We start from the raw sequence: 25,644 nt of genomic DNA, 5'->3' as shown, positions 1-25,644 counted from the left end.
TAGTAACAAAATTGCCATTTGGGGCTCCTGTGTATTTTTAAATGTTATATCTCTATTATAGCCTACTCCTTTACCATCAATAGAAGACCTTTATTGTAACAAATAAGCATAAGCAAAATAAACATTCTTGCCATGTCTGAAAACAAACGGCACTTCAACACCTTTTGTCCATCTACCAAGAGATTTCTCCTGTCACTTCTCTGCTAGCAGATTTGCCAAATGAGCAACTTTTAAAAAAAGGAAATATGACTGAGTAGTATTTCATTCTCAGTAGTGCTGCTCACACTTACCTTCTTTCTCCTTCTTTGCTCATCTGCTACTGTGACCTACTAAAACTCAGGGGCTACTTACTCATCTCAAACTAAAATCGAGGTGCTTTTTGTATATTATTGTCTAATTTCTCTTAGAGTAACAAGAATTTAATCTTCATTTTTTCACTTTCTTTGTAAGTCCTCTCCATATATTTAACTACACCACTCTAGTCATTCACAATCTTTTCTATCCCTAACATCCACTTATGAGCTACAAATACAAAGCTTATCAGTTGGCACTTCATAAATGATAGGACAAAAGGTCTCATTTACAGTCTGCTTTCTAGCCAGTACCACATATACCTCTTAAATTCATTATTAGAATGGCTTCTGTTCATGAATACAACAATTAAACTTTGCGCTCACTGTAGGAGTCCAATTTATGGATTTGTAGGTAATTTATAACTTAACTGGGACCAATTCAAATTCAATTTTTCTTCATATGGAGGTGCATTAAAATTAAGTTTCTAAGGGGCAACTACTAAGGCAGTTACATGGTTCAGTGGATACAGAAACAGGACCTGGAGACAGGAGGTGCTGCATTCAAATCTGGATTCAATCTTCCTGTGTGACCCTGGGCAAGTCAATTGCCTAGCCCTTACCACTGTTCTGCCTAGGAACTGACACTGATTCTAAGACAGAAGGTAAGAGGTTTTCTTTCTTTTCTTTTTCTTTAATTCAGTTTCATTTTACCAAGTTATACACTTGTTCTAACTGAATCACTCCCAATCTGTAAGCTATTTGCTCAAAGGGGGCATATGCCTCTTTTCAAAGAAATAAACACTCTGAAGTTTGTGACTGAAATAATCCATTGTCATCTAGCCACGGTGTTTACCAGAATGAGTCATTAATTCAGAAACATTTTTATTCTACACTACTATTTTGTAAAAAATACATTTTCAAGTAAGAATTTAAAAATTTGGTTTCCCAACAGTCTATTAGCTCTACCTACGATTATATAATTCTAGTTTAAACAATAAAACATGGAGCCATTTAATTCCAGGATTTTAAAGCACAATTCAATCTTTCCATTTTAGAAAAGGAAAGCAGGTTCCAATGCAAACATTTTAGAAAAAAGAAAAAGGAAGAGTTAAGTAAATAACAAGCAGCCTAGACACTATGCAAAAATACTATGAAAAGCTTAGGCCAAATATATGCCAAGGAACAAAAAAAGTCAGCTACTCTGAACACTGAACACACATCACTTGGCCAAGAGACAAAGTACTAGAAAATCTCTGGCAAAAAGCATCACTTGGACACATTAAGATAACAGGGAGATTCCCATCATACACTAGGTAAAGTTAGTAGTCAAGGAAAGTAAGCCATTTGAGTTTTCAGCTCTAGTACTGAGGTTGACTCCAGGGAGATAAACTTTCTAACCCTCAGCTTTCTCTTCCAGTAAACAAGGACAGTAATTCCTGCCTACTTCAACAGAGTTTCCATGAAAATTTGTATTTTATGGGATAGTAATGAAAGTACTATGATGATTCTTTTACAGAGAAGGAAACAAATCCTCAGAAGATAAAACATTTGTCCATGGTCAAACACTGAGTTGGAATTTGAACCCAGGGCTCCTAATTCAAAGTCCAACACTTCACTAAACCATGCTAACCTTTTATTTGAAATAATACAGGAAATACATGATATACTAAAATCATCCAATTTATTTATTTTTAAATTATTTATTTAGAAAATTGGTAGGGCAAAACAGATTGTGCCCCTTAAATGATTAATGCTGAGGTTTATTGTTTTTATACCAACTAAAAAAATGGTAGCCTAACATTTACAAAAAATTATGAGTTATTGGAAGTTATTGGCAATTCAATAGTTTAATCTCAAGCTAGCTGATCAATTGGGTACAGTCTATAAAAAGGTTAATACCTAATCCTGAAACCTGGCAGTATCATAAACTTTCTTATGTTTAGAGAAGAACAGATTATGCCAGACAACTGGTTGCTGGATACAAAGACAAAGTTCTTTACTTTAAAGTTAACTGAAAGTTCCAGTTGACAGCTCCAGAAAATACCAAGGATAGTTTATGGAACTTTTTTCTAATGTAATGTTAATTTTAATAGGTAAACATAAGTCTGGCATGTGAACTGTCACTCAGTCAACAAATCTTTTAAGTAGTCTGCTGGTTGTTCAGTAAGATTCTGAAGAGCAAATTAGTTCTCTCCATCCTCAGTCTCTTTAAGTGTTGATGTTTTAAATGTGACAATTAAGTTGGAAAGAAGAGGACTACATGTTATTACTAAATGCCTAATTTTTTTCCCAATTACTGTTAACATTCCCTTCATTTCCACCACAAAATTTAGGTCTACAAAACTGTCAGACAGATTTAGGATCATTTTGTCCTAGAAAATATGCTTCTCTAGAATTCAGGTAGATCAATGCAGCATTTAGACATATCAGAGCCTAGAATAAGGGGAAAAAATGAAAAATACAGTATACAAAGGAGAATGGGATTCAAAATCTGAGTTTAAAAAAATGAATCAAAAAAGTGTCTTGTTATGTAGTAGGGCAATTCCTGAAACAGCAATTTCTTCTGAAAATTACAATTTTTTTTTAAAGCCCTTACCTTCCGTGGTAGAATCAATACTGTGTATTGGTTCTAAGGCAGAAGAGTGAAAAGGGCTAGGAGATGGGGGTCAAGTGACTTGCCCAGGGTCACACAGCTAGGAAGTTTCTGAGGCCATATTTGAACCCAGGACCTTCCATCTCTGGACTTAGCTCTCAATCCATTGAGTAAACCAGCTGCCCCCTACAATTTTTTTTAATTGCTTAAATTTTATTAGATTTCTGCAGATTTGAGGAGGAAAAGGATCTTCTGTTCTGTCATGGCCAACTTTCTAGATGAAGCAATCTCCGGCCCTTAGACAAATAAAGCCTGGGGATAGGATGACAGATGAAGATTACAGAGGCAACATCTCCCAGTTGTTCTTTCCAGTTCTAGGCAATAGGGCACAGTGGGAATGTATTGGGGGGAGAGGGGGTGCTTATGGAAGAATCAATTTTCAAAGACAAGAGACAAGTAGTACCGAAAAGAATCCCTTTATAAACAAATTACCCTATCCCAACATGAAATCGACAGAACCAGGAATAGATCCGGAGAAAGCCTCCAGGCCAGGCTTTGGACTCTCCACCACAGGACCAGAGCAGAGGCTGCCGGTTCTGCACTAAGCATACGCACCGGCTCATCAGCCCTCTGGTCACTAGATCCGGATGGAGGATAAAGGGCCAACCCGGACCGGCCCCCCATCCCCCGCCCCTGCTGAGAAGAGGCTGAGCCCCATCCAAACGTCACGTTGACCACAGCCTAGTTGGGCCCAGGGGGGCGTCAGTAAGCTGTGGGGGGGGGGAAAGGGAGATGGACGACAAGAGGGACGGCGACACGCCTGGGCAAACCGCGCGTGCCCGCTCCCCCCCCTTCCCTGCGCAAGCGGGGCGAGGCTCCCTCCCATCCCGGGACTCGTGCCTGCCTCGGCCCAAAAGCGAGCAAAGCTCACCCCTACAACTGAACTAGCGGGGGGAGGGGGACAAGCTCCCCAGAGGCGCGGCTATGGCAGGCCCCAGGCTCGCCCCTCCCGGTCGGCCCAGAGAGCCACAGCCCAGTGCCAGCGAGCCGCCCCGCCCCCTCCATCCGGGCGCGCCCCCATGCCTGGCAAAGAAATAGACCAGATTTCTCATTCCCACCCCCGCGGCCCCCACCCCTCACTTTCTCCAGGCCCAGGCCCGCGCGCTCTCAGAACGGCAGCGCACGGCGGCGCGCGCCGGCGGGAGAGAGAACCCGCTTTGCGCGCGCGCACCCGCCAGCTTCTCCCCCTTCCCCCCCCACCCGAGACCAAGCCCGAGCTTATAAACGCGGACCCCCACCACTACCACCCCTCCAGCTAACTCGAGAGGAGGGGGTTGGGCAGCGGCGTCGCGCGGGGGTAAAGGAGTGTTCTCGGCTACCCGGAGTCGCCCCGCACCCTCCGGGGCCCAGTAGATACGGCCCGCTCCCTTCAGCTCCCTCCGCCGTTGTATAGTGGTAGCGGCGGTGGCACCTTCTCGCTCGCTCACTCGCGCCGTGGCGCCCCAGGCACCCTCCTTACCCGTGCCACAGCCCTTACCGAGTGCCGCCGCCGCCGCTCCGCCCACGGGCCCCTCCGTGCCGCCTCGGGCCCCTGCTCTACCGTCGCCGCTTCGAGACCGACAGGATTTTCCCCTCACAGCTCCCTGGGCGCCATCTTACATTCAACCCCGACAGCCAATGGGCGCCGAGCTTCTCTCTCGCGAGAATGAAGTCGCCAACTCCCGCGAGAACTAGCCTGGGCCTCCTGGCTCGCCTTAAAGGGAACGCGTTCCGCTGCAGCCCCGGGACGTCCTTAGATGGACGTTTTCTCGTATCTCAGGGAACTGAAACGAATGTATACATTTCTCCTTACCTCCCTTTTTCCTCCTTTGGGTCGGTAGAGGAACATCCCCGCAATTCCCCACCATTTCCCTGAGTAATGGTGGGTTAGAAAGTGGTCATCACAAAGATTCCGTGGGAAAAGGCAATGTACAGCCCTCGGCCTCAGTTTCCTTCCCCCGCGCCTTTCCACAGAGGTTAAACTGACCTTGGGTATCTTTAGGAGCCCGAGATTCGAGGATGCAAGGCCTTGGTCTGGGTCCCTCAATTTAATTACTAGGCCATGAGTTCAGAGTGCCCCTCCCCCACCTCCATAGAGCCCAGCCAAACAGGGCTGTTCCTTCTCTGGAGCAGGAGTCCGAACTGGAAGTCCCGTCTATGCAGGGAGGAGACCATTGTAGAGTGGGGAGGCTGAGCAGGGCGGCAGGTGGGGTGGGGTGGGGGTGGAGCGCAGAGTCCAGAAGGCCGAGGAACCCAGACACCAGGGATTGGGAACAGAGCCTAAATCAGCCCCCAAATGGAGACCTTAAAAGGGGGAGGGATACTTGGGAGAGCCTGGAGTCCCCCCAAATAAAAGGAGACTCGGGATGAAAATCATTGATTCGCTCCAATCTGGAAAGAGATCGGGAAACCAGAAGGCGCCTGCAGTGGCAGATCACAGGGAAGGCACAGCAGGCCAAACAGGGTCATAGGTGTGGACCCCCGGGGAGGAGAATGACAGTCTCTTCCCATGGTCAGGAAAGGAGAAAGGCAGCCCCATTCAGGGAGAGATACCAGGCCTGGGGTTACTACCCATCTTCCCCCATTCCCTACCTCATGAGTCTCCTAACTATACCCCTGCCCCTCACCTGACAGAGCCTGGCTTCCAGCACCAGCTGTCAGGGCTGCCGAATTGGCACAGCCCTGGCCCCATTCCAAGGGGGTTTCACTACAGGCCATCCTGGCGGACGACTGAAGTCCTTTCTACCCCCTCTCTTCCCATCCTCAGTGAAACTACCTCCTACTCAGCTGCACCAGCATCCCTGCTTAAGGTGGCCCGGAACTGATGCCCCTGCAGGGCCTGGGGTCCTCAGTGACTTCAGAACCCTGCTGCTCTCAGAGCTCTCACTGCATCTTTGACTAAATGATTAACCTAACCCAAGAAAAAAGGACCCCATTCTCTGGGGATAGAGCCCAGGGGGAAGTGTGCGGGTCCCTTCCAAGCAGGGGGCAGCAGGCCCACAGCTCCCTGCAGTCCACCTTAAACCAGGCCCTGGGTGACTTTGGTGTTTGTATACAGTGGAAAATGTGGAGGATGTTAAAGCTGCAGACACACTCATTGCCTTTAGAGTTGGGACTGCAGGATTGGGGGGAGGGACCCCAAAGTAAGCCAGGCCAGACTAGACAGCCAGATCTCCCAATAAAGTGGCTTCCAAGAAGGGCAGAGAAGGCGAGGACTACAAAACCAGCCAGGGGTGTGTGCCTTTACATCTGCTGACAGAACCAAAAACCTGGAGTACTTCTTTCCAGATTAGGGGAGTATCATTGATCCCCTAGGACAAATTAGCTGGGTCTGTGCCCAACCTTTGTCAGCTCTACAATTTGATTACATTGAGTCCCGGACACTGCAGCCTTTAATGATCTAATCTTAGATCACTCAGCTGAGCAGTAGAAAGGAGCCTGGATTTGCATCCTGGTTCTATTTACTCCTTGTATTACACTAGCTCTTCTCTGGGCTTCATTCAGTTTCCTCCTTTATATAAAAGAAGCTAGGGGCCAGACTTGAGAGCCTCTAAAGTTCCCTCTAGATCTATAAACGTTTATGAAAAGCATACATGGTGGGTCTGTTGAAACTGAAAATGACCTCTGACCTCAAGGAAAATATATTTTACTAGCTGTCAGATTATTTAAGGGATAAGAAAGAGGTTTCTAGTCTACTCCATTAAAATTCCTTGAGTGAGGATTGTAGTCTTTATAGTTGCATCCCCAGCACCTAGGACAGTGCCTACTACATGGTAAATTCCTAATAAATACTTGAATGATACAACCTCCTGTCTACCTATGATCTTATCTAAGACTATTTTCCATCCTTCATCTGGAACATCAAACTTTCTTCTTGGCTCCAGGTCACAGCATCCTACTCTGCCTTTATCACATTTAGAGGCAAGGGAAGAGGACAAGTGTTCCTGAGCCAAAGTTGAGGAGGAAAAAGGAAGTGGGAAAAATTCATCTGCTCTCCTCTTCCAGAGCTACCAATCAGTAGAAATATGTAGGAAGATTAAAGAAATGTAAGTGCTCTGTACTGGCCAAAGGAGCCAAAGGAGGGTCAAGCCACTTCCTTTGCTTCTTATTAATTCAAAATCTAGGGAGAGAAAGGGAATGGTTTCCTAGACAGAAAGAAGTGAAGTAAAAGCTTAGTTTAGGGAGAAACAAGAGCCACTGACCCATCAAAAAGGTTGTTCATTCCTGTTCCTTCCCTGATACACATCCCCAGGCCAGAAATCTGTATGAGTACAGAATTCACCACCAACCCTTCCCCCAACTCAGTGAGGACAAACTCCAGGGAAAACTGTGCTGTTCTTTATTGGTAATCCTGAGTTAGCACTGCAGGTGAGCATGACCAAGTATGGCCCTGATAAGGCAAAAGTAGGTTTCTCTTTTCTTGCCCTCTGGATTGATGACTTCATCCAGACTCAAGGCACTCACAGTTTTCCAGGGTCCTCCTTCAGAGTAACGGTCCTGTTAAAGACAAGCTAGAGGAAAAAAAAGAGAGAAATTGGGGTACTTACAAATCAGGTACAGAGTTTTGCCAGTCCCTTTAGGGAAAATTTAGATTAGTTAAAAAACCAAGTACCAAATGAGCATTTCCTAGGCCCCAAAAGTCTAGCCTCACTATAAAGCACTTCAAAATAATAGATTTAATGCTACTTAGACTGCTTATAGTCCTATGTAGACTGGCATTACCTTCTCAGAAAAAAACTGAGCTGCTTGTTAAGAGACCTGAATTCTAAAGGGTTCATGAGTTTAGGCAAATCATTTCTCTGGACCTCAGCTCTGATTTGCAAAATGAGGGAAATGCCACCTGTTCTGCCTACCTCTAAAGACTGCTATAAAAACTTAACATGATGCTCTACTTGTACAAGGTTTTATCATTTCCAAAGCACTCTTCCAGACATTACCTCAAGAGTCATAAAAGGATTATGTGAGGAATAACGATGACTAATAGGGAGAGATCCCCCAAAACCCAATTCTAAATCCTCAGCAAGGCAGGAAAGAGATACTCCATTCTGGAAGACCCCAACTGGAAAAGCTTCCAGATTGAGGCCTATTAACAATTGGAGGCCTGTTCTTGGAAAGCCAGCCTAGTTCAGTCTGGTAAAGCATAAAAGAGCTGGGAATCAGGGGATGAATTGAATTTAGTCATAGAGGCTCCAGAGAAGGTCAACCAAAAGAAAAAGACTAAGATGCGTGTCAGAGAAAGGCATCCTGGGTTAAAAAATCACAGACTGATTTAGATAAATTATTTGCAAAAGAATGTGCCCAAGATCAGTGTGTTAGAGCAGAGTATAGAATTCAAGTCTACTAATATCCAACTTCCTACACATCATGCTGACAAAGGAAAAGGCTAAGATTTTCACATGGATTATGTTACTTCTGGAAACATAATGAATTTCTCCTTGATCCCTTACCCTGACAATGTAGTAACATGATGACATTTCCTGAACTTTGGCTGAGAGGAAAAGAGAAGGACAGCTTTGTGGCCAAACCTTCAGTGTCCACTCTTTAAGACATTAATTGAAATAAGACCATGTGCCCTAGACTTAGGGTGAGTAGGGGGCAGGAGGGGAAGAGAAGAGAGAGTATTGACTGACCTTTCTTTCAGTACTATCTGGATCCACTGAGAAGTAGCCCAATCTTTCAAACTGGAATTTGTCAAAAGGTTTTGCACCACTGACTGAGCAATCCACCAAGGCATCTTGAATCACACACAGAGAGTCCTGTAGGACACATCTGAATTAGACCATTTGAGGTAGGGGTTCAGGCTTCAGGGTAATGGGGGTTGGGTATGTCCCACAGTTACAGACACTACTTTCTAGACTCTACAGAAAGAGCCTTTATATACTCCACTCAGTTTTCTTGGGAAGGAAAATACAAGAAGACTTAGTTGCCACATCCTCAATCTCCAATGCAGACTCACTGAGTTCAAGTCACTTAAGAAACCACCGGGCACTTCAGAAGGATCTTCAGGGTTTTTGTGCTGGAATCTATAGTAGAAGGAAACTTGTAAGGCTCCATAGCTTATTAGTCAAAACTCAGCTCTCCCTAATATTTTTTCCCCTCCCTCAAACCCAGTCCCCAATTCTCATAGACTCACAGCCTCTCATAGATTCGGACCTCACACTGCAAAGGCTCTGACACCCAATGTATAAAAGCTTTAGGCTTCTCAGAAGTATCTGACTTGCTACAAGTCACTTCCAGTTCAGTCACTTGGCCACTGGCATTCTAAAAAAAAAAGGAGAGATTAATCCACTAAGTTCCTTGGGATAGATGTTTATTAGCTGCTGGCTGTCATGCCTCCTAGTTAGTTAGTTAGTTAGTTAGGAGCTTCTAACTACAGGAAGTACTTCTTTGGTCAACCTCTTGACAAGGTTTCCCTATGCTTAGGTAAAACCTTCTGCTAGGGAGAAAAGAAATGAATGAATGACAATGTTGGAGGGAGGACTCTATCCTTGACTTCAAGTCACTTGAAATGACTAGGAAACTCAGTGGGTTACTTCTAATAGAAAAGGTAGACCCAATCCTAGGCTCCGTGTGGCTTAAAGAGATGAACACCTCTTACCTTGATGACATTCTGTACATCAATAACATAACCTGCATGTCTCAGGCCGACTGGCTGGCCTTTTGCAAGCCGTTTGTAACCCTTTTCTGGTTCCTGCAAGGAAAGTCATTTGAACACCAAGGCAAAAATAGTTGCTAGTAGTTTTCTTTGATGCTTCATTCTTGCCTCAAAAAATATCCAGTCTAAAGATTGTAGTTAAAGTCAAGACACAAAATGACTAGTTGACAAAGGTATGAATAAGGTAACAGGGTTGGTTGGAAGGCCTGGGAACAACCTAGAAGCTACCAAAATTTTGGATGGCACTGAAAGTTCTTCTTTCTTGCCCCATCCTTCTCCCAAGCTCCCAGGAGAATCATGAAGAATAGGAAGAGTCCCAGGAGAAGTCAGATCCCAACCCCTAACCTCTTTAAAGTCTGTGTAATCAATGTAGATTGTGGATGAAAAGGGGATGTGGTGGAAGCCTTTGGTCTCATCAGCTGGAAAGTTTGGTACGATGACATCAAGTGCCTGTGTCAAAAAGGAAAACATAGGAGCTTTAGGATCACATGATTTAAACCTAGAAAGGACTTTAAAGATCATCTCTAGACAAACCAACTTGTTTTATAGGTAATGAAGCAAAGGCTTCATTATCTGAGATATTAAATAATTTGCCAAGGTCACAGAGGTTATGAGAAGCAGAATTAGAATTTGAACTTAGAAAATCCAAATCAAGAGGTTTTTCATGTTGCTTCTCATCCAAGATCTTTTCCAAGAGTGGGAATAGCATCAAAGAGAGAAGGGCAGGGATTCCACAGGGATTATGGGACAAGAAGAAAGACTAGATATATCTGCATTCCAGGAAACTCCAGTAGCACTCCTCTAGCTCCATTTCCCAGTCTGACTTCCTCTGCCTGCCCTTAACCTTGCTTTCTGGGAAGTTGGTAATGGTGACTCGGAGTGGTTGGAGTACAGCCATGGCCCGGGGGGCCCCATCATTCAGCACATCTCGAACACAGGCTTCTAAAAGATGAGGCTCCATCGTTGTCTGGGCAACAGTCACACCCACCTGTCAGAGAAAGGCCAGTGAGCAGCCATTCAGGCCCAGATTGTGGGCCCTATGCCATCCAAAGGCTACTTGGTCCAGGGAATAAGACCCTTAATATTCTCCCACCTACCCGGGCACAAAAGTTGTTGATCGCCTCAGGGGGGAAACCTCGCCGACGTAATGCTGTGAGTGTGAAGAGACGAGGATCATCCCAATCTCTATAACACAAGAAGAATGAGCAGAATAAGTGCCTGCCTAAGATGGGGCTCTTGTACCCAATACCCTGAAGCCAGCAAAGCACCACAGATCCTCAAAAAAACATAGCGATCACAGAGTTTCAAACCTGGAACTGATTTTCATGGACCATTTTAAAGTGTGCAGAATTTTAAGCCCTTACCCTGTCAATCCTCACACCCACCTCAGTTTCTATTTGTGTGGCTTTCCTATGGTCATGTGTAAGAGTATGCCTCCAAATCAAGTTCTTGATGCCCTACAACATGTTGCCTCATAAGGGAGCTTCCCTTAATATTTTTGGTTATTAATGACTAAATATTTCAAAAGACCTTTAACATTTATCAAGTGCTTTCCACATAAGAATCTATAAGCAGAGTGGAAGTTTCTCTAGAAGCTGAGAAATAAAGAAGGTGAAGTACCTTGCCCAAGATTTCTTGATTCTAACCAGAACTTTATATGCCACACACCAAAAGTAGCCTTTAAGAGCAAAAACAGAACTCTAGTCCAATTATCTCAATTCACAGTTGAGGAAATTGAAGTCAAGGGAGGGTGAAGTCACTTTTCCAGTCATACAATAAGCAGAAAGCCAGGATTTAAACCCAGGTCCTAACTCCAATGCAGGACCCTCTCCCCTGGTCCACTGATTCCCAACTAGAGAAACCAAGACTAGGGACAGCTCATGACAAATTTGTTATATTCAGGAGTCAGTGCCCAGTTCAGGCACAGACCCATCTGATCTGTCTGTCCTGGAAGGGGAATTCAACGCACCCAAACAGAGAAAAGCAGAATTCCATTCAGGATCAGTATCCTGCCAGCAGGAAAAGGCATAGGTCTTGACTACCCTTCTTGATATTAAATCATCTAGAGTCCAATCTTAGCATAGAATTTTAGAGATGAGGAAGTTGGCCCAGAGAGACAGCGAATGGGATGAGGGCTTTAGCTCCCTTCCCACCAGTCATACCTTTTCCAGAAGAACCAATTTACCATTCACCATCACAAGAATCTAACCTGACCGCACCAGCCTCCACCAATTGAATGATCTTCCGCTTGGACACAACTGTGTAGTGCAGATTGAGGCGTCCATATTCCCACTGAACTGGGCAATATACATCTAGTGCATTGCATAGCCAGAAGTAGGACGAGCGTCTGTGAACAAGAGATACTCCAGAATGATCCCTTAGGATCAACCCAGCCTTCACATAGTTGAGTTAACCTGCTAATCACAGCCTGGACTTCCAAGGACCCTTCCCCCCTCCACCCATGCACACCACCAGCTCTCCGTATCTGTCCTCTAATCACTCTCCAGTACTACCATGGATGAGAGTAAATCCAAGATTTATCAGAGCAAAGGGTCACAGATGCTGCCCTCCCTTGCCTTACTCACCGGGCCTGGAATTCTTTGGTACAGAGAGAATGGGTAATATGCTCGATGGAGTCACACAGACAATGTGTGTAGTCATATGTAGGGTAGATACACCTACAGTCAGCAACAGAAACCAGAAACCTATGAGCTAATGACAGTACCTAACCATTCACATTTCATCAAAGGGCCTGGGCCCTGAATCCCTTCTATAGCCCACATTTGGCTTTAATCCCAGGAAGGTAGCACCCACCACTTATCACCAGTTCGATGATGAGGTGTGTACTTGACACGATAGGCCACCGGGTCCATCTTTCCATCCTCCATAACCAGTTTCATCCTTAGTGTGGCTTCTCCTTCAGCAAACTTCCCCTTCCTCATTCCCTGTGGAAACACAGATTCTAGTCACACTTAAGCCTTGGGCATACCTACTAAATACATTCAAAGTACAAGAGTCTTCCCCAAGGGATAGGATCAAAAGCCAGTTCACCTCAAAAAGCAATAAGGATTCTTCAATTGGCCGGTCTCGCCATGGAGAGGGTGGAGGATTGTGGCCTTTAATCTCTTCTACATGTTGGTGGCAGACATAGGCATGACCCCTGCATGGGTAGAAAAGATATCAACTCTTAGTATCCAGAGGTTTAATTGTTCTAGGAACTCTTGTACTCTTGTAAGTCCCAAGAATTTTCCTAGGAACAGGAAAATTCCCATCCTTACCTTCCCCAAAGGGGACCCTTAATTTTACCTACGAATGAGTTCCACAGCCCAGGCATAGAGTTGGTCAAAGTAGTCTGAGGCATGAGTCACCTTGTATGGCTTGTAACCTGCAAAGCCAGAGGCCCTAGCCAGTCAGTCCTATGAGGGAGAAAACCTTCCACCAAATCTACTTACTCCCATCTTCCCCTCCCATTCTTCCTCATTTCCCCCATCAGCCCTTCTTGGCCTTGGACTCCATACCCAGCCATTCTACCATGTCCCGGATTCCAGTGAAATATTTCTCCTCTTCCTTCTCAGGATTTGTGTCATCATAACGCAGAAAGCAGATTCCATTGTTGGCCTAGAAAAGAAGACATTGTTGTAGAACCCACTACTAGACAACTATATTCCTCTCTAAAATTATCTTCTTTTGTCCATTTAAAGGCTTAGGGGAAAAAAAAGTATTTTAAAATTCAAGAAAGGATCTTGGAGTTTTCTTTCAAACTGGGAAATACTCATTTCCCCAAAGTTTTTCACCAAAAAACTCTACTGTATCTAAATGCACTAACTACAGTAATTTTACAAGCAAAATCCAAGTTGCACAGGTTATATATGTTTTTATCCTAAATTAACAATGTGATTTCAACTGTATAGAGGCTTTAAAAATCAAAACACAGAATGAACCAACTACCACCAAGTCCTTTCCACATGTCAATGGAATGGGATAATTGGCTAGGAGAAGCTTTCAGTTCCCTAGGGAAACTGGCCAACTCTGCCCCAAGAAGAAAGTAGCCTGCATCCAAAAGGAGTCAGCTTTTGTCTGAAGGGAGGGAGTTAACTTACTATGGGCAGTGAGTGACCTTTATAGCCCTCGACTCACTATAGAGTTGCAAACATGAAACAGTATTGACCTCAAAACTACTAGCAGTAAGGCATAATGAGTCTCTATGTCCCTCCCCCAGTCACCAGAGAGGAAGCAATTGGGTCATAACACCTTCTAGGCCATCATTCACAGAGGAAATACCCTGTACCACTTCACATCATGTCATGCTATTTCCCAGAGTCATAAGAGTAAATGGTTATATCAGAGTTACTGTAGGGTCATCCTGCTCCCTTCAGGTCCACTGAAACATAAAGTTTAAAGCTAGAAGGTCCTGATAGGTCATCTAGTCTGAGACTCACATATTTTAGATGAAGAAACTGGGCCTAGAGATATTATCAGATAGTAAGATCATCCTGTCCCTGGCTGTCACGGGATTCCCAATTCTCCTGGCCACCAGCCAGTAAATAGTCCCTCTGCTCCCAGATTCACAATGTTACTTCCAAAAGCCATCAGAATCAGCAAGTATCCATTGTGTCTCTGGGTCACTACTGGTTCATTATACTCCCCATAGTAACAGTTGGAAATAAATCTCTTTATCCTATTAGGAAGGAGCATGATGCAGTGAAAAGAACACTAACTTTGGAGTTCAAATTCTACCTCTTCTATTCAATACTGGTGTGACCTTGTAAGTCACAAACTCTCTGCGTTCCAGTTTCCTCTTCAGTAAAATATGGAGGCTATATTCTATGGTCTATGAAGTACCTTCCAGCCCAAGATTAATAAAATCTATGACCCCCAACTACTGAGAATAAGGGGTTAGTACTCTACTCTCAGGTCAGGATGGACACCTACCTTGGCATAGCCAAAGTTGAAGTTGATGGCCTTTGCATGTCCAATATGCAAAATGCCATTGGGTTCAGGTGGGAATCGTGTTCTCACCTGGGAAAGGAATGATATGAAAAGAAGAGGTTCAGAAGACCTCAATTGGCTGTGTGACAGCTGAGCTCAACAACAGTTTCTCAAGCTTTTCTCCATGGCCACGTTAGAAATCAGGGCCCCAGAAGGGACATTAGGCAAATTTCTCTGAAGTTCTTACATGCCCACAAACTACCCCACTTTCAAGACCCAGAAGTCACTGTAGTCACTTCCACTGCCCTGGGCCTTTAGTATTAATTCTCAGGTGGTCCAACCCTCTTACCATACCCACAAAATGGAAGAGACCCAGGTACCTGCCCTGCTGTGATCTCCATGTGCTGCTGCAAAAGAGACATTGTGTTGGGGGTGACCACATAGCCTGGGGTTTTATAGTTTTCACCTGAAAGAGTCAAATGATCCAGGGGATTCATTTAGAAGAGGATGGCAAGGAAAAAAAAAAGAACATTCCTCAGGAATGGGATCTATACCACTTATTGTTGGTGGGGCAGAAGAAAGAGATGAGCCCAAAGGAGGCTCTACATGGAGCTAGTTTCAAAACCCAAGAGGAAAATGACAATGAAAACCATCATCTTACAGGGGCTAATCCTGAACACACACACAAGGGAGGTAAAAGAACAGATGGGAGCTTCTGGACAGATACTTTGGAGTCAAGGATCATATGATGATCCTCCACCAAAAAGAAATGAGCCATATTCTTATCTCTCAGAAAGAGGGAGTGCCTTGGCCCTCTGCCCCTGTCTCCAGCCAAAGCATTCACTCACCAGGTTTGTGAAATCTAAGTGCTTCTCCCCTGAGCTGTTCCATCAGAGACAGAGAAGTTGTAAGTTCCACACCTAGGAAAACCAAAATATGCTATAGTATCCTCCAGAGAGAAGATTGAACCTCCCACTGAGTTCAGAGGCAGCCCCAGGAACCCAGTGGTTGACCCAGAAAAAAATAGTAATCTTCTAGCAAAGTAAAACCCAAGCTTTCCCTGGATCTTAGAAGATTCTGAACTCAAAATCAAAAAAACACTAAGAAATTCCAGATAGTAACTACAGGAAGAACTTCTGTGCATGAAATAACTGAGGCTAAGAATAAGGGGAAGGACAGTCCTCGGTTCAAATTTGACCTCAGATACTTCCTAGCTGTGTGACCCTGGGCAAGTCACTCGACCCCCATTACCTAGCCCATACTACTTTCCTACCTTGGAGCCAATACACAGCATTGATGCTAAAACGGAATGTAAGGGCTTTTTTTTAAAACCCTTACCTTCTCTGTCTGGGAATCAATACTGTGTATTGATCCTAAGGCAGAAGAGTGGCAAGGGCTAGGCAATGGGGGTCAAGTGACTTGCCCAGGGTCACACAGCTGGGAAGTGTCTGAGGCCAGATTTGAACCTAGGACCTCCCAACTCTAGGCCTAGCTCTCAATTCACTGAGCTACCCAACTGCTCCCGGAATGTAAGGGTTTTTTTTTTGTTTTTGTTTTTTTAAAGGAAAGGGAGCCTCTCTCAGAGCTGATCATCAAGGATCTAGGCCAAACCTAGGTGATGCAGGCAAAGAAAAACAACCATATTAGGTTAAACTCCCAAGGGAGAGTGAGAATTCTTTAGTAAGAGCTTCCACAGGGGCCAGACACAAGATGGATATAAGAATAGTCACAACCATGCAACTTGAGGTTCTAAAGGATGGTTCAATAGGCACTAGCCTCCAGGATCTCTTCTAGTCCTAGGAGCAGGGCAGGTGCCTGGTGATCTCATGAATCATAGCTTGGGAGTTCAGGTCACAGGTACTACAGTAAGACAGTCTCAACTGTGGTTGTTATCTGAGCATCAAAACCAGAAGTTTCTCAGTTGAGGCTAAAATCAATTCCTCATATATCACACAAGCATCATGGGGGGGGGGGGTGGGGGGGGGATGGACTCTCTTAGAACCACATTCTATAGGCCAAGAAGAAAAGATTGGTTCTGAAGTCACTGGCCCCACACAACAAATGGAGGGTAAGGGAAGAGAGAAGGGGAAAAAGAGGTGTCTCAAGAGGGCTCAAGGGGCAGGAACCTATGTCACCTAAGTGGATGTGGATATGAAACCAGGAATTAGGAGCTTAATTTATACCACTCATCACTGCAGTTCTAGTTGCCTTCAAGTCCTTCTCCTCATGTCGGATCTTTGCAGCCTAGAGAGCAAAAGCAGTAAACATAGCCTGGCTTGGCCTCCTTTTGGAGCACAACTGCAAACCCAAACCCACAGAAGCCAAGAAAGAAAAGATTCAGTATCCTAAGATTAGGTCCTAGCCCATCTTTCTGTTCCCTCAGCTTGTCCCAGAGATATTGAACAACTGGAGCCATTTACTACCTTGGGTTTTTTCTCCAAATCAGACTCTGTCTTTGGGCCCAGAAGATGAAGAACCTGGACAAAGATATAGACAATAAAGTTGAGGCCAAGATCTGACTCAGTTACATTTGGAGACAAAGAGTTCCCAGAATGCCAACAATGGAAAGCAAAAGGACAACCTCATATTGTTCTTCTGACTGATCTTAGCCCTTCTTTGCTGTGTTAGTGGAATAAGAAAGAGCTTTATCATATACTTAAATTCATCATAATTATTAATGTCTAAAGAGAGCTGATGAGGCAGTGTATCAGTGCAAAGGGCAAAGAGTAAAAGGACCTGGCTTTAAACCCATCTCTACCACTAATTATTGCCACTGTGATTTTCAATTTCTTGGGGCCTGAGTTGTATCTTCTATAAAATGTAATGGTTGGGCTTGGAGACACCATCATCTTGGATGGAGTTCATCCATCTCCAAAGTCCCTTTCATCTATAAGAGTACACAGACCAACCCAACACAAGACTTGGTGGCATGGCCTCATCATTTGACTGATGATAGCAATAGTCTTACAAGGTAAATTCCAAACTGACCACCATAGTTGAATTGTCAACACACAAATACCCACCTGCATATCCACCTCATTCTTAATGGTCTTGCCATCTGCCCACTTCAATGCTGTCCTCGCCTCGCCTGGAAGAGGAGACACCAGGAAGCTGAGGGCTAGGAAGAACCTGGTAAGAAGTAACACAGGAACCCAACCCTGCCTCAGAGGCTGTGAAACAGATAATCTATTTTCTGCCATTGTATCAGCTTCAGAAGAAAATAGAATTCAAAGATGAGGCTGGCCTTTTATCTAGCTCCAAAGCCAATGCCAAAAATTGTTAAGATGCCTATGCTTGGCCTTAGAAACTAAAGAGACTACTCAGCTGCAAGAATCAGTCACATATTCAGGTCTCTATCCCATATCCCATTCCAAAAGGTATAAGACAAAAGAGAAAAACAAAAAGCTATAGAATTAATTCAATCAACATTTACTAAGGGCCTACTATGTTCAGAAGCCTTTAAGCAGCCAGATATGGAAGGAAAAAACTTTGAGTCAGAAGATCTAAGTTCAGAAACTAGCTTTGCCATATACTCTATGATTATGTAACTTTTTTTTTAATTTGGTCATTTCCAAACATTATTCATTGGAAACAAAGATCATTTTCTTTTCTTCCCTCCCCCCCTCCCACCACCTCTCCCATAGCCCACGCACAATTCCTTGATTCAAACCCATTTCCATGTTGTTGGCATTTGTATTAGAGTGTTCATTTAGAGTCTCCTCAGTCATATCCCCTCCACCCCTGTAGTCAAGCAGTTGCTTTTCATCTGTGTTTTCACTCCCACAGTTTATCTTCTGCTTGTGGATAGTTTTTTTTAGATCCCTGCAGATTGTTCAGGGACATTGCATTGACACTAATGGAGAAGTCCATTACCTTCGATTGTACCACAGTGTATCAGTCTCTGTGTACAATGTTCTCCTGGTTCTGCTCCTTTCGCTCTGTATCACTTCCTGGAGGTTGTTCCAGTCTCCATGGAATTCCTCCACTTTATTATTCCTTTTAGCACAACAGTATTCCATCACCTGATTATGTAACTTTTAAGCAAGTCACTGTACCTTAACCTGAAATTCCCCATAAGTAAAACTAGGATAGCAATCATTGTTATGCCTATCTTGAAGGAGTAAAGCTAAAACTAATTAATGGTTCTGAACACATAACGAGTAACATTATCAACCTCATTTTTCTCATTGATCAGGTATAGCCTGATTTTATTAGGCCAGGAATATCCCACACTTACCCATTAGCACCCCCATGTTAAAATGGTATCTTTCTCTCAGGAGCTGTTCACGGTGCTGACAAATCACAGTTTCAACCTGGCAAGAATACAAGACAACCTTGAGACTTATATTGGCCTCCCAAGTACAGCTTCTCATTCAAGGTAGAAAGAGACCAATACAAAACAGGATCACAGAATTTTAAGAGACCTATCTAAGGTTATATAGTTAGTGTGAGTCAAAGAAGTAGATTCGAGTGTCAAATGCATATTCTGATTCCAAAATATTATACTCTGCTGCATTCTCAATCAGTGAAGGCAGAGTAGATAACAGATGCCCCAAGTTGGCTAATAATAACAGTGAAATGAATAACCAAAGTCAATTCCAAAATATCCAGATCCCTTCTGTCCTAGGGAATAAGAAGGCCTGGTACACCCTTCTACCATACCATGCCCAAATATAACTGCTTCTCCCTAATATCTGACCCCAACATGCATCCCAGGCTCTAAGGTGGTGTTATTCCCAAAATTATCCCTTTCCCTAGGACTCACTGCTTCTTCAATCTGCTCCGGGGTCACTGTGACACCCACGCCACACTCCTGCTCAAAGTCTGTGGTGTCGATAGGGTCCAAAGGGTGGCTCCGAAGATACTCCAGGGCAGCTGAGAAAGGAATCAGCCAGAATTTAATCAGTCTCATGTACTAAGGAGGTCTGAGATAAGCGTGTGGGCCATGCTAGTGAAAAGAGTAAAAGCAAGTATGGACACAGAGGCAATCTCAACTAGACTGATATTTAATCCAGACTAAAAGCCTGAGACACAAAGCAACACTAGGAAAAGGGCAATTCCAAATATGAATAGTCATCTTCAGCATTAGCTTAAAATGGAGCTATCAATGGTATTTCAATTGGACAAGATTTTGGCTACAATAGGTTGAATTCTCCACCAGAATCCCTGGAGAGGGACAATGCTGGTTTTGCTAGGATAATTATTCAATGGCAAAACCTGTTATGCTATATCTAAGTGAATAGGTAACTAAAGGGAATGGAAGGGAAAGGCCTAGTCCTTAGCAATGAGCTATACATTTCTGAAGTAAAGGATAGGATAGTACATTTTAGAGTATTTTCTAATATAACCTACATGAAAATCTCCCATTATCATCCAACATTTTTCAGTCTCTGCACATTCATAGAGACCATTCATCATCTCCTTGTATTTCATTTTGTTTTGTATCTGTATGCCTATCTTATTCTCCCCATTAAAAAATACAATCCTTGAGAGAGCAGGAACTTGGGGTTTTCCATTCTTACATACCCAGTGCCTTGCATATAATACAATGAATATTTAATTGAACTGGAAACTAAAGAGAAGAGCCCCCATAAACATCACTGAGCCATAGGAGGTCCCTGAGCTAAGAGGGATAAAATAGTCCCAAAGCTAACAGAGAATACAGGAAAAATGGGTATATAGAGACACAGTAAGAATTAAAGAAACTCTGGTACTCACCACAGAGCTACAAGATGGTTATGTCAGAGAAACAAAGGCCATTCTAGTATACCCAAGGACTAATCAGATATGGTGTCATTGATGATATCATAGACTAAGGGAAGTGAGGATGGAGGATGAGAAATTAAGGATGAACACTGAAAAAAGGGGATTAGGGAAGAAGTACTATTAAGATTTAATTAAGGAAAAAGGGATAGAAGGAATGAATGGCTGGGAGAAGGGAAGAATGGGAGCCTCTGTGGACTAAGGAGGTATGGGACCAATGAACCCCAGGCATAGGTAGCAAAATTGAAAGAACAGACTAAGTTTCAGGAATTAGAGGGAAAACATCCAAACTCAATGCTGGACTTTAGGACTATGATAGAGACCAAGTATGTGGTGTTATTATAGGAAAGAAACTATACCTACCACTGAGCTGCAAGTCTGTGAGAATCTTCTTGTTGGTGACATAACCCACCAGAAAGGACAGCCGCCTGGGATCCTTGAGGCGAGAGGCCACATTGTATAGGAGTATACCTGTAGCCTTGTCAATCCTGGGACCCAAGACTTGCTGAGCCTATCAAAGGAAGTAGACAAAGGATGAGTAGAGGGCAGTGTCAAAGACATAACTCAAGAACCCAAGAAAAGGATGAAAGGAAGGGAGATGTTTGTTACTCCAGAGGACATAAAACTTAGGGTATATCGTGGAAATAGATTATCAAAAGAGACTGGAATTTTATAGTTATGGAAAATTATTAGGTATAAGGGTAGCATATCTCTAAGACATTTTTATTTAGGGTGACTTATCATCACCCTGAGGTATATTATAGGTGAGGGCAGGGGCATGTCCTCAAGTCTTTAAAATAGGAGAAAACAAGTTATACTTAAGAGGGGGAGAAAAGCCAGCTCTCCAAAAAATGTCATTTCCTGGGTAGGCATCAGAGAGGGGCTAGGGACTAAGGAATATAACCTTAGGGACATCTGTGTTTACTTAGGAGGTTAGGGCCTGGGGTTGGTGAGAAATGAACCATTATTTCAAGAGCTCAATACAGTTGGGAAGAGAAGAGGATAAAAAATGATTAAAGCAGTTATCTTAGCACAGGTCATAAGGAAGAATTTTGGGGAATGTCTTATTCAGGTAAAAAAATTATATTCAATAAATACTTATTAAACACCTGCTATGTGCTAAGCACCAAGGACACAAAAACAGGTAAAGGGGAAGAATCCTTGCCTTCAAAGGGCTTACAATTTACTATTCCAGGGAGAGAGCATCATATGTGGGAAGAGCTCTGGATTTGGATCCAGGACCAGGGCTACAGCCCCTGCCTTCCCTCTGAGACCTTGGCCAAGACACTTAAGAGCTCTGGGGAGGATGCTGAAGAAGTTGGTCTAGGTTACCTCAGGTCTTATCTCTCAATCTGTCAGCAAGGGGCTCTGGCTAGGGGAAAGTTGGGAATGGCAGTGTGTCATGGGCGGAGCAAAGAGGGTGTCGTGGGAAGCAGAAAGGATGTGGTCAAGGCGATTCCCGCAGGGTCAGTGAATGAGGAGAGAGCACATGTGACCCACAGGACGCTCCCACTCCCGCCGCCATCACCACCACATCTCGGATACCACCAGGAGGGAGGACGAAAGGTCCCTGCAGGGGAGGGGAAGGAGCGAAAGCTCGCCCAGGATGTTACACTAGAGAGCGGCTGCCCCCCAGGCAAGTTGGGCACGGGAGGTTGGAAGTACGTTAAAATTGGGGATGGGGAGTGAGGTGGGAAATTCCTGAGATCCGGAGACACCGCGGTCTGGGCTCTGCTTACTACCTGTGCTGCCGCCGCCAGGAGCTGCGCGCTCAGCGCCTCATTCTTAAGGGTCTCGCGCGCCTTGTGTTCGCTGAGGCCGAGGCCAGTGAAGAGAGACAGAGAGTCAGCCGCCATCGTGGAGCCGGTCAGGACAGGAAGAAACATGCCCAACCAATCCGCGCCTCCTCGCTCATTAACGCTTAACTAATAGGGAGGAGCGCTTCTGTACGTCTCCGAAGAACGACCAATGAGCTTGCTCCTGGGGGGCGGGGACTGATCGGCGCTTCAATACTATTAAAGATATTCAGGCGGAAGAACCTGCCCAACCGGCTTCCGCCGTTTCCGGAAGCCGCCATGTTAGTGTTGGCGTAGCTGAGGGGAGTGACTGGGCCGGCGTGGCCTGAAAGCTTCCCAAGATTTTCTGAAGGAAGAGAACATGTGATTGTTTGGGGGCTGGGGGGAAGGGAGAGTTGCAAACGGGACTGTGTTCTTTGGTGCTTGCGTTGTTCGCCTGGGAAACTGTTTGCCAAGTAACATAACTGATGAAAAAAAAAAATCCCATACCTGTCGTTGGCAAAATAACTGCATGAGTCGCTCCGGGTTTCTTAGATTGTGTCAACATGGAAATCTAGAGATCCCCAGTTTATTTAGTTTCAGTGTAGAAACCCCAGGTTTTGACCTTGTCACAGGAGAGGTTTCCCCCTGAGGGAAGGTCCCTCTTCCCCAGACAGTGAACTTCCTGGTAGTTTGGGTGGGAACTGCTAATCCCATCCAATGTTAAGCATCCCTTTTGTCCCAATGGTTTCTCCCCCTAGGCTAAGGTCCATGACCAAGGTGACCCAGCCCTGGGCTGAGTCTTTCCCTTTTGTGTCCATTGTAGGGCATCAGCCCCTCACTATTATTCCTGTCTGGAACTCCTTATTTTCCTTTCTTCCCATTGTAAAGTCAGTCAACTGTCCCTCTCACTCCAAGCCCCCAAGTCATCTAGAGTGGTATATAGGTTCCCCGAGTTCTTTGGTTCCTTGGAGTCCATCCCGAGTCTGTGGCACTCCCAGGGGCTAGTGACCAGGGCGTCTTGACTCTGTGCAGTCATAGGAAGCAGCTCTGTTGTCCTATTAGTAGCTCTAACCCCTTTTCCCTTGATTAAAGAGTGATTTTGACTATTTAATAGTTCTGTGTTTTTTCTAGTTGACAATTGGTAAAAATGTGCAGTGTTCCTGGTTATGGAGGATCTATAAGTCAGAATAACTGCATAGGAGCCCTGACACAAATCTTGGTCATCGATTTGGCTACTTATAAGTCTTTTTTGTGAGGACGGAAATAGTGAGATTATTGAATTTGTGCCCAACTTCCCGAAATACAGTGAGTTAGACTACAGTCAGGGGAGGCAGCACTGGGTCTGGAGTCAGGAAGATCTGAGTTCAGATATGGCCTTGGACACTAGCTGTGTAACATAACCCTTATTTGCCTCTTCTTCATCTATAAAGGCAGGGTACCCTGGAGAAGGAAATGGAAAACTACTCCCTTAAGGTCACAAGTTCAGGTAGAGTTGAAAGAGACAGTAATTAAACAGCTATGGATTAGAGGTACAGAATCTCAGAATTCTCCACACACATATATACATATATTACATATAAATATACCTATATAGTCACATATACTTTTTTTTTTAAGAGGAACTCCACAAGTTTCAGGTGCTAAAGACCTGGCTGCCCAGCAGTTAAGCTTAGGAAAAGGGGGAAAAAAAGATCATGGGATTTTAAATCACTGAAAGCTCAATGTGAGTCAACAGTATAATTCTTCAGCCAAAAAAATCAATGTGCTCTCAGGCTGCTAGAAAACAGGCAGTATCTACTGCCCTAGTTAAACCACATCTGGAGTATCCTGTTTTTTAAGGAGGAAGTTAATGTGTTGATGAACATGCAGAAAAAGGCAACCAGCATAATGAAGGGTCTTGAGTTATTTTCATTCGAAGATTCACTAAAGAGGTAGGAAGCTTAACTTTGTAAAGTGTAAACCTCAAAATTTCTTATTCTTATAAATGTTGGAAATTTCACCATTGGGAAATTTCATACTTGAAAAATTTCCTATTGATAGTGGGTCTTGACTATTGGAATGTGAACCCCATTGGCATGGGAGGTTCCCCCTCCACCCTTCTTAAGATTACTTTAGGACAGAAACCTTTTGCTGAACAATGGAAAGGACTTTGACCTATGCTTAAGCATAGAACAGGAATTTCTTTGAGTCATGATTGATTTTAGAATTGATACAATGGAGATACTTGGAATCAATCTCCACCCTACTCAGTCCTAACAGGATTGAGGAAGGGCTGCAGCATAGATCAAAATTTAATTATTTGAATCTCTACCCTACTCAGGTTAACAGGATTTAGAAAGGGCTGTAGCAAAGGATCAAAGATTTAATTATTTGAAAATATGACCTTCAACAGACATGTGCAAAAAAGCCAGAGACCTCTGGGCGGTCCTGGGTTAAGCTAGAGCCTCCATTGGCACAGGGAAATTGATGGACAGGTGATTGGTAGATGTGAGGACTGAGGGGAGGGAACTTGGATGGTTTCCTTAAGGATAGGGGGGTCTGAAGACTCGAGGTGGTGGTTGAGGAGTTTGTCTGAGTGGTGGGAGTGTGCTCTGAGAAGCTTGCTCTGAAGGAAGCTGAAGGTGGGGGCCCCCCGAGACTGTTTCTCCATTTTTGGTGACGTGAGTAATAGGGACTGATCTCTTTTCTTTGCCCCAGCTATCTAAGGGCTTGGGCCTTTTGGCCCAGCCTAAACAGAAGGGGTATTTAAGCCCTATTCCCTTCTTTTTCTCTCTATCTCTAATTCCTTTCTTCCTCCTATTGTAATTAAACTCCATAAAAGATTGACTGCTGACTTGAGTTTTCATTTAGGAATTACTTAGCTGAATTCCTTGGCGACCTTAAATTAATATATATCAGTCTTTTAAAGTGATTTCCTTGTCACAAAAGAGAATGCTTTGGGGAGACATAGTTGTCTTCAAGTATTTGGAGAGAAGGTCCTTCATTTGAAAGAGCAATAGATTTTGTTCTGCTTGTCCCCAGTCAGTAGAATGACTGTGCTGCTATTTAGTCTTGCTCTGTTATGGTAGAAATTTTATGCTTCTGGGAGAGGTTATGAGCACTGTAATGGTTAAAATGTGGCTACAGGATTTATGTAATATTGAACAATGGCCGCCAAGGAATTTACTTATGAAATTCCTAAAATGAAACACTCAAGTCAGAATGGAGTTTATGGAGGTTTAATCACACTGGGAGTAGGGAAAGGAGAGGGAGAGAAGGAGATAGGGTTTAAATACCCCTTCTGTTTAGGCTGGGCCAAAAGGCCCAAGCCCTTAGATAGCTGGGGCAAAGAAAAGAGATCGGTCCCTATTACTCACTTGACCAAAATGGAGAAACAGTCTCAGAGGCCCCCACCTTCCGCTTCCTTCAGAGCCAGCTTCTCGGAGCCCACACGAACCACACCGACCAACTACTCCAAAAAAAAACCTCCTGGAGTCTTCAGACCCCCTATCTTTAAGGAAACCCTCCAAGTTGCCTCCTCTCAGTCCTCACATCTACCAATCACCTGTCCATCCATTTCCCTGTGCCAATGGAGGCTCTAGCTTAACCCAGGAC

General features: G+C 44.1%; 2 protein-coding genes across 4 annotated transcripts in view; both read right to left on the bottom strand.

Moving 5' to 3' along the window:
• QRICH1 (glutamine rich 1) overlaps positions 1–5,722 on the bottom strand; it is a 68,586-nt gene extending 62,864 nt beyond the window's left edge. Inside the window, exons 1-2 of one of the 3 annotated variants that reach the window (XM_007499833.3) lie at positions 5,553–5,722; positions 4,424–4,709 (exon numbers count right to left, since the gene is read on the bottom strand). The gene's annotated coding sequence lies outside the window, so the exon portion shown is untranslated. Of the gene's footprint in view, positions 1–4,405; positions 4,710–5,552 lie in introns of all 3 variants that reach the window. The other 2 variants (XM_056805084.1, XM_001367708.4) reach the window with 2 other exon arrangements.
• Positions 5,723–7,241: 1,519 nt separating this feature from the next.
• On the bottom strand, positions 7,242–22,256 carry QARS1 (glutaminyl-tRNA synthetase 1). Its single transcript, XM_001367752.4, has 24 exons — positions 22,015–22,256; positions 20,636–20,783; positions 19,275–19,384; positions 18,747–18,822; positions 17,533–17,597; positions 16,933–16,986; positions 16,693–16,753; positions 15,358–15,429; positions 14,890–14,975; positions 14,513–14,599; positions 13,099–13,198; positions 12,887–12,965; positions 12,632–12,740; positions 12,395–12,525; positions 12,166–12,258; positions 11,790–11,927; positions 10,678–10,765; positions 10,425–10,568; positions 9,926–10,030; positions 9,524–9,616; positions 9,059–9,186; positions 8,882–8,948; positions 8,556–8,681; positions 7,242–7,436 (listed from the first exon to the last, which is right to left on the bottom strand). Exons 1-24 carry the CDS (start codon positions 22,156–22,158, stop codon positions 7,386–7,388), a joined length of 2,355 nt encoding a protein of 784 aa, XP_001367789.3. The 5' UTR covers positions 22,159–22,256; the 3' UTR covers positions 7,242–7,385.
• Positions 22,257–25,644: the final 3,388 nt, after the last annotated feature.

This window comes from Monodelphis domestica, chromosome 7 (genome assembly GCF_027887165.1).
Source record: "Monodelphis domestica isolate mMonDom1 chromosome 7, mMonDom1.pri, whole genome shotgun sequence".
Classification (NCBI taxonomy): Eukaryota; Metazoa; Chordata; class Mammalia; order Didelphimorphia; family Didelphidae; genus Monodelphis; species Monodelphis domestica.
Note: the sequence above shows the minus strand (reverse complement) of the source record. Positions and strands in the feature narration are given on the sequence as shown.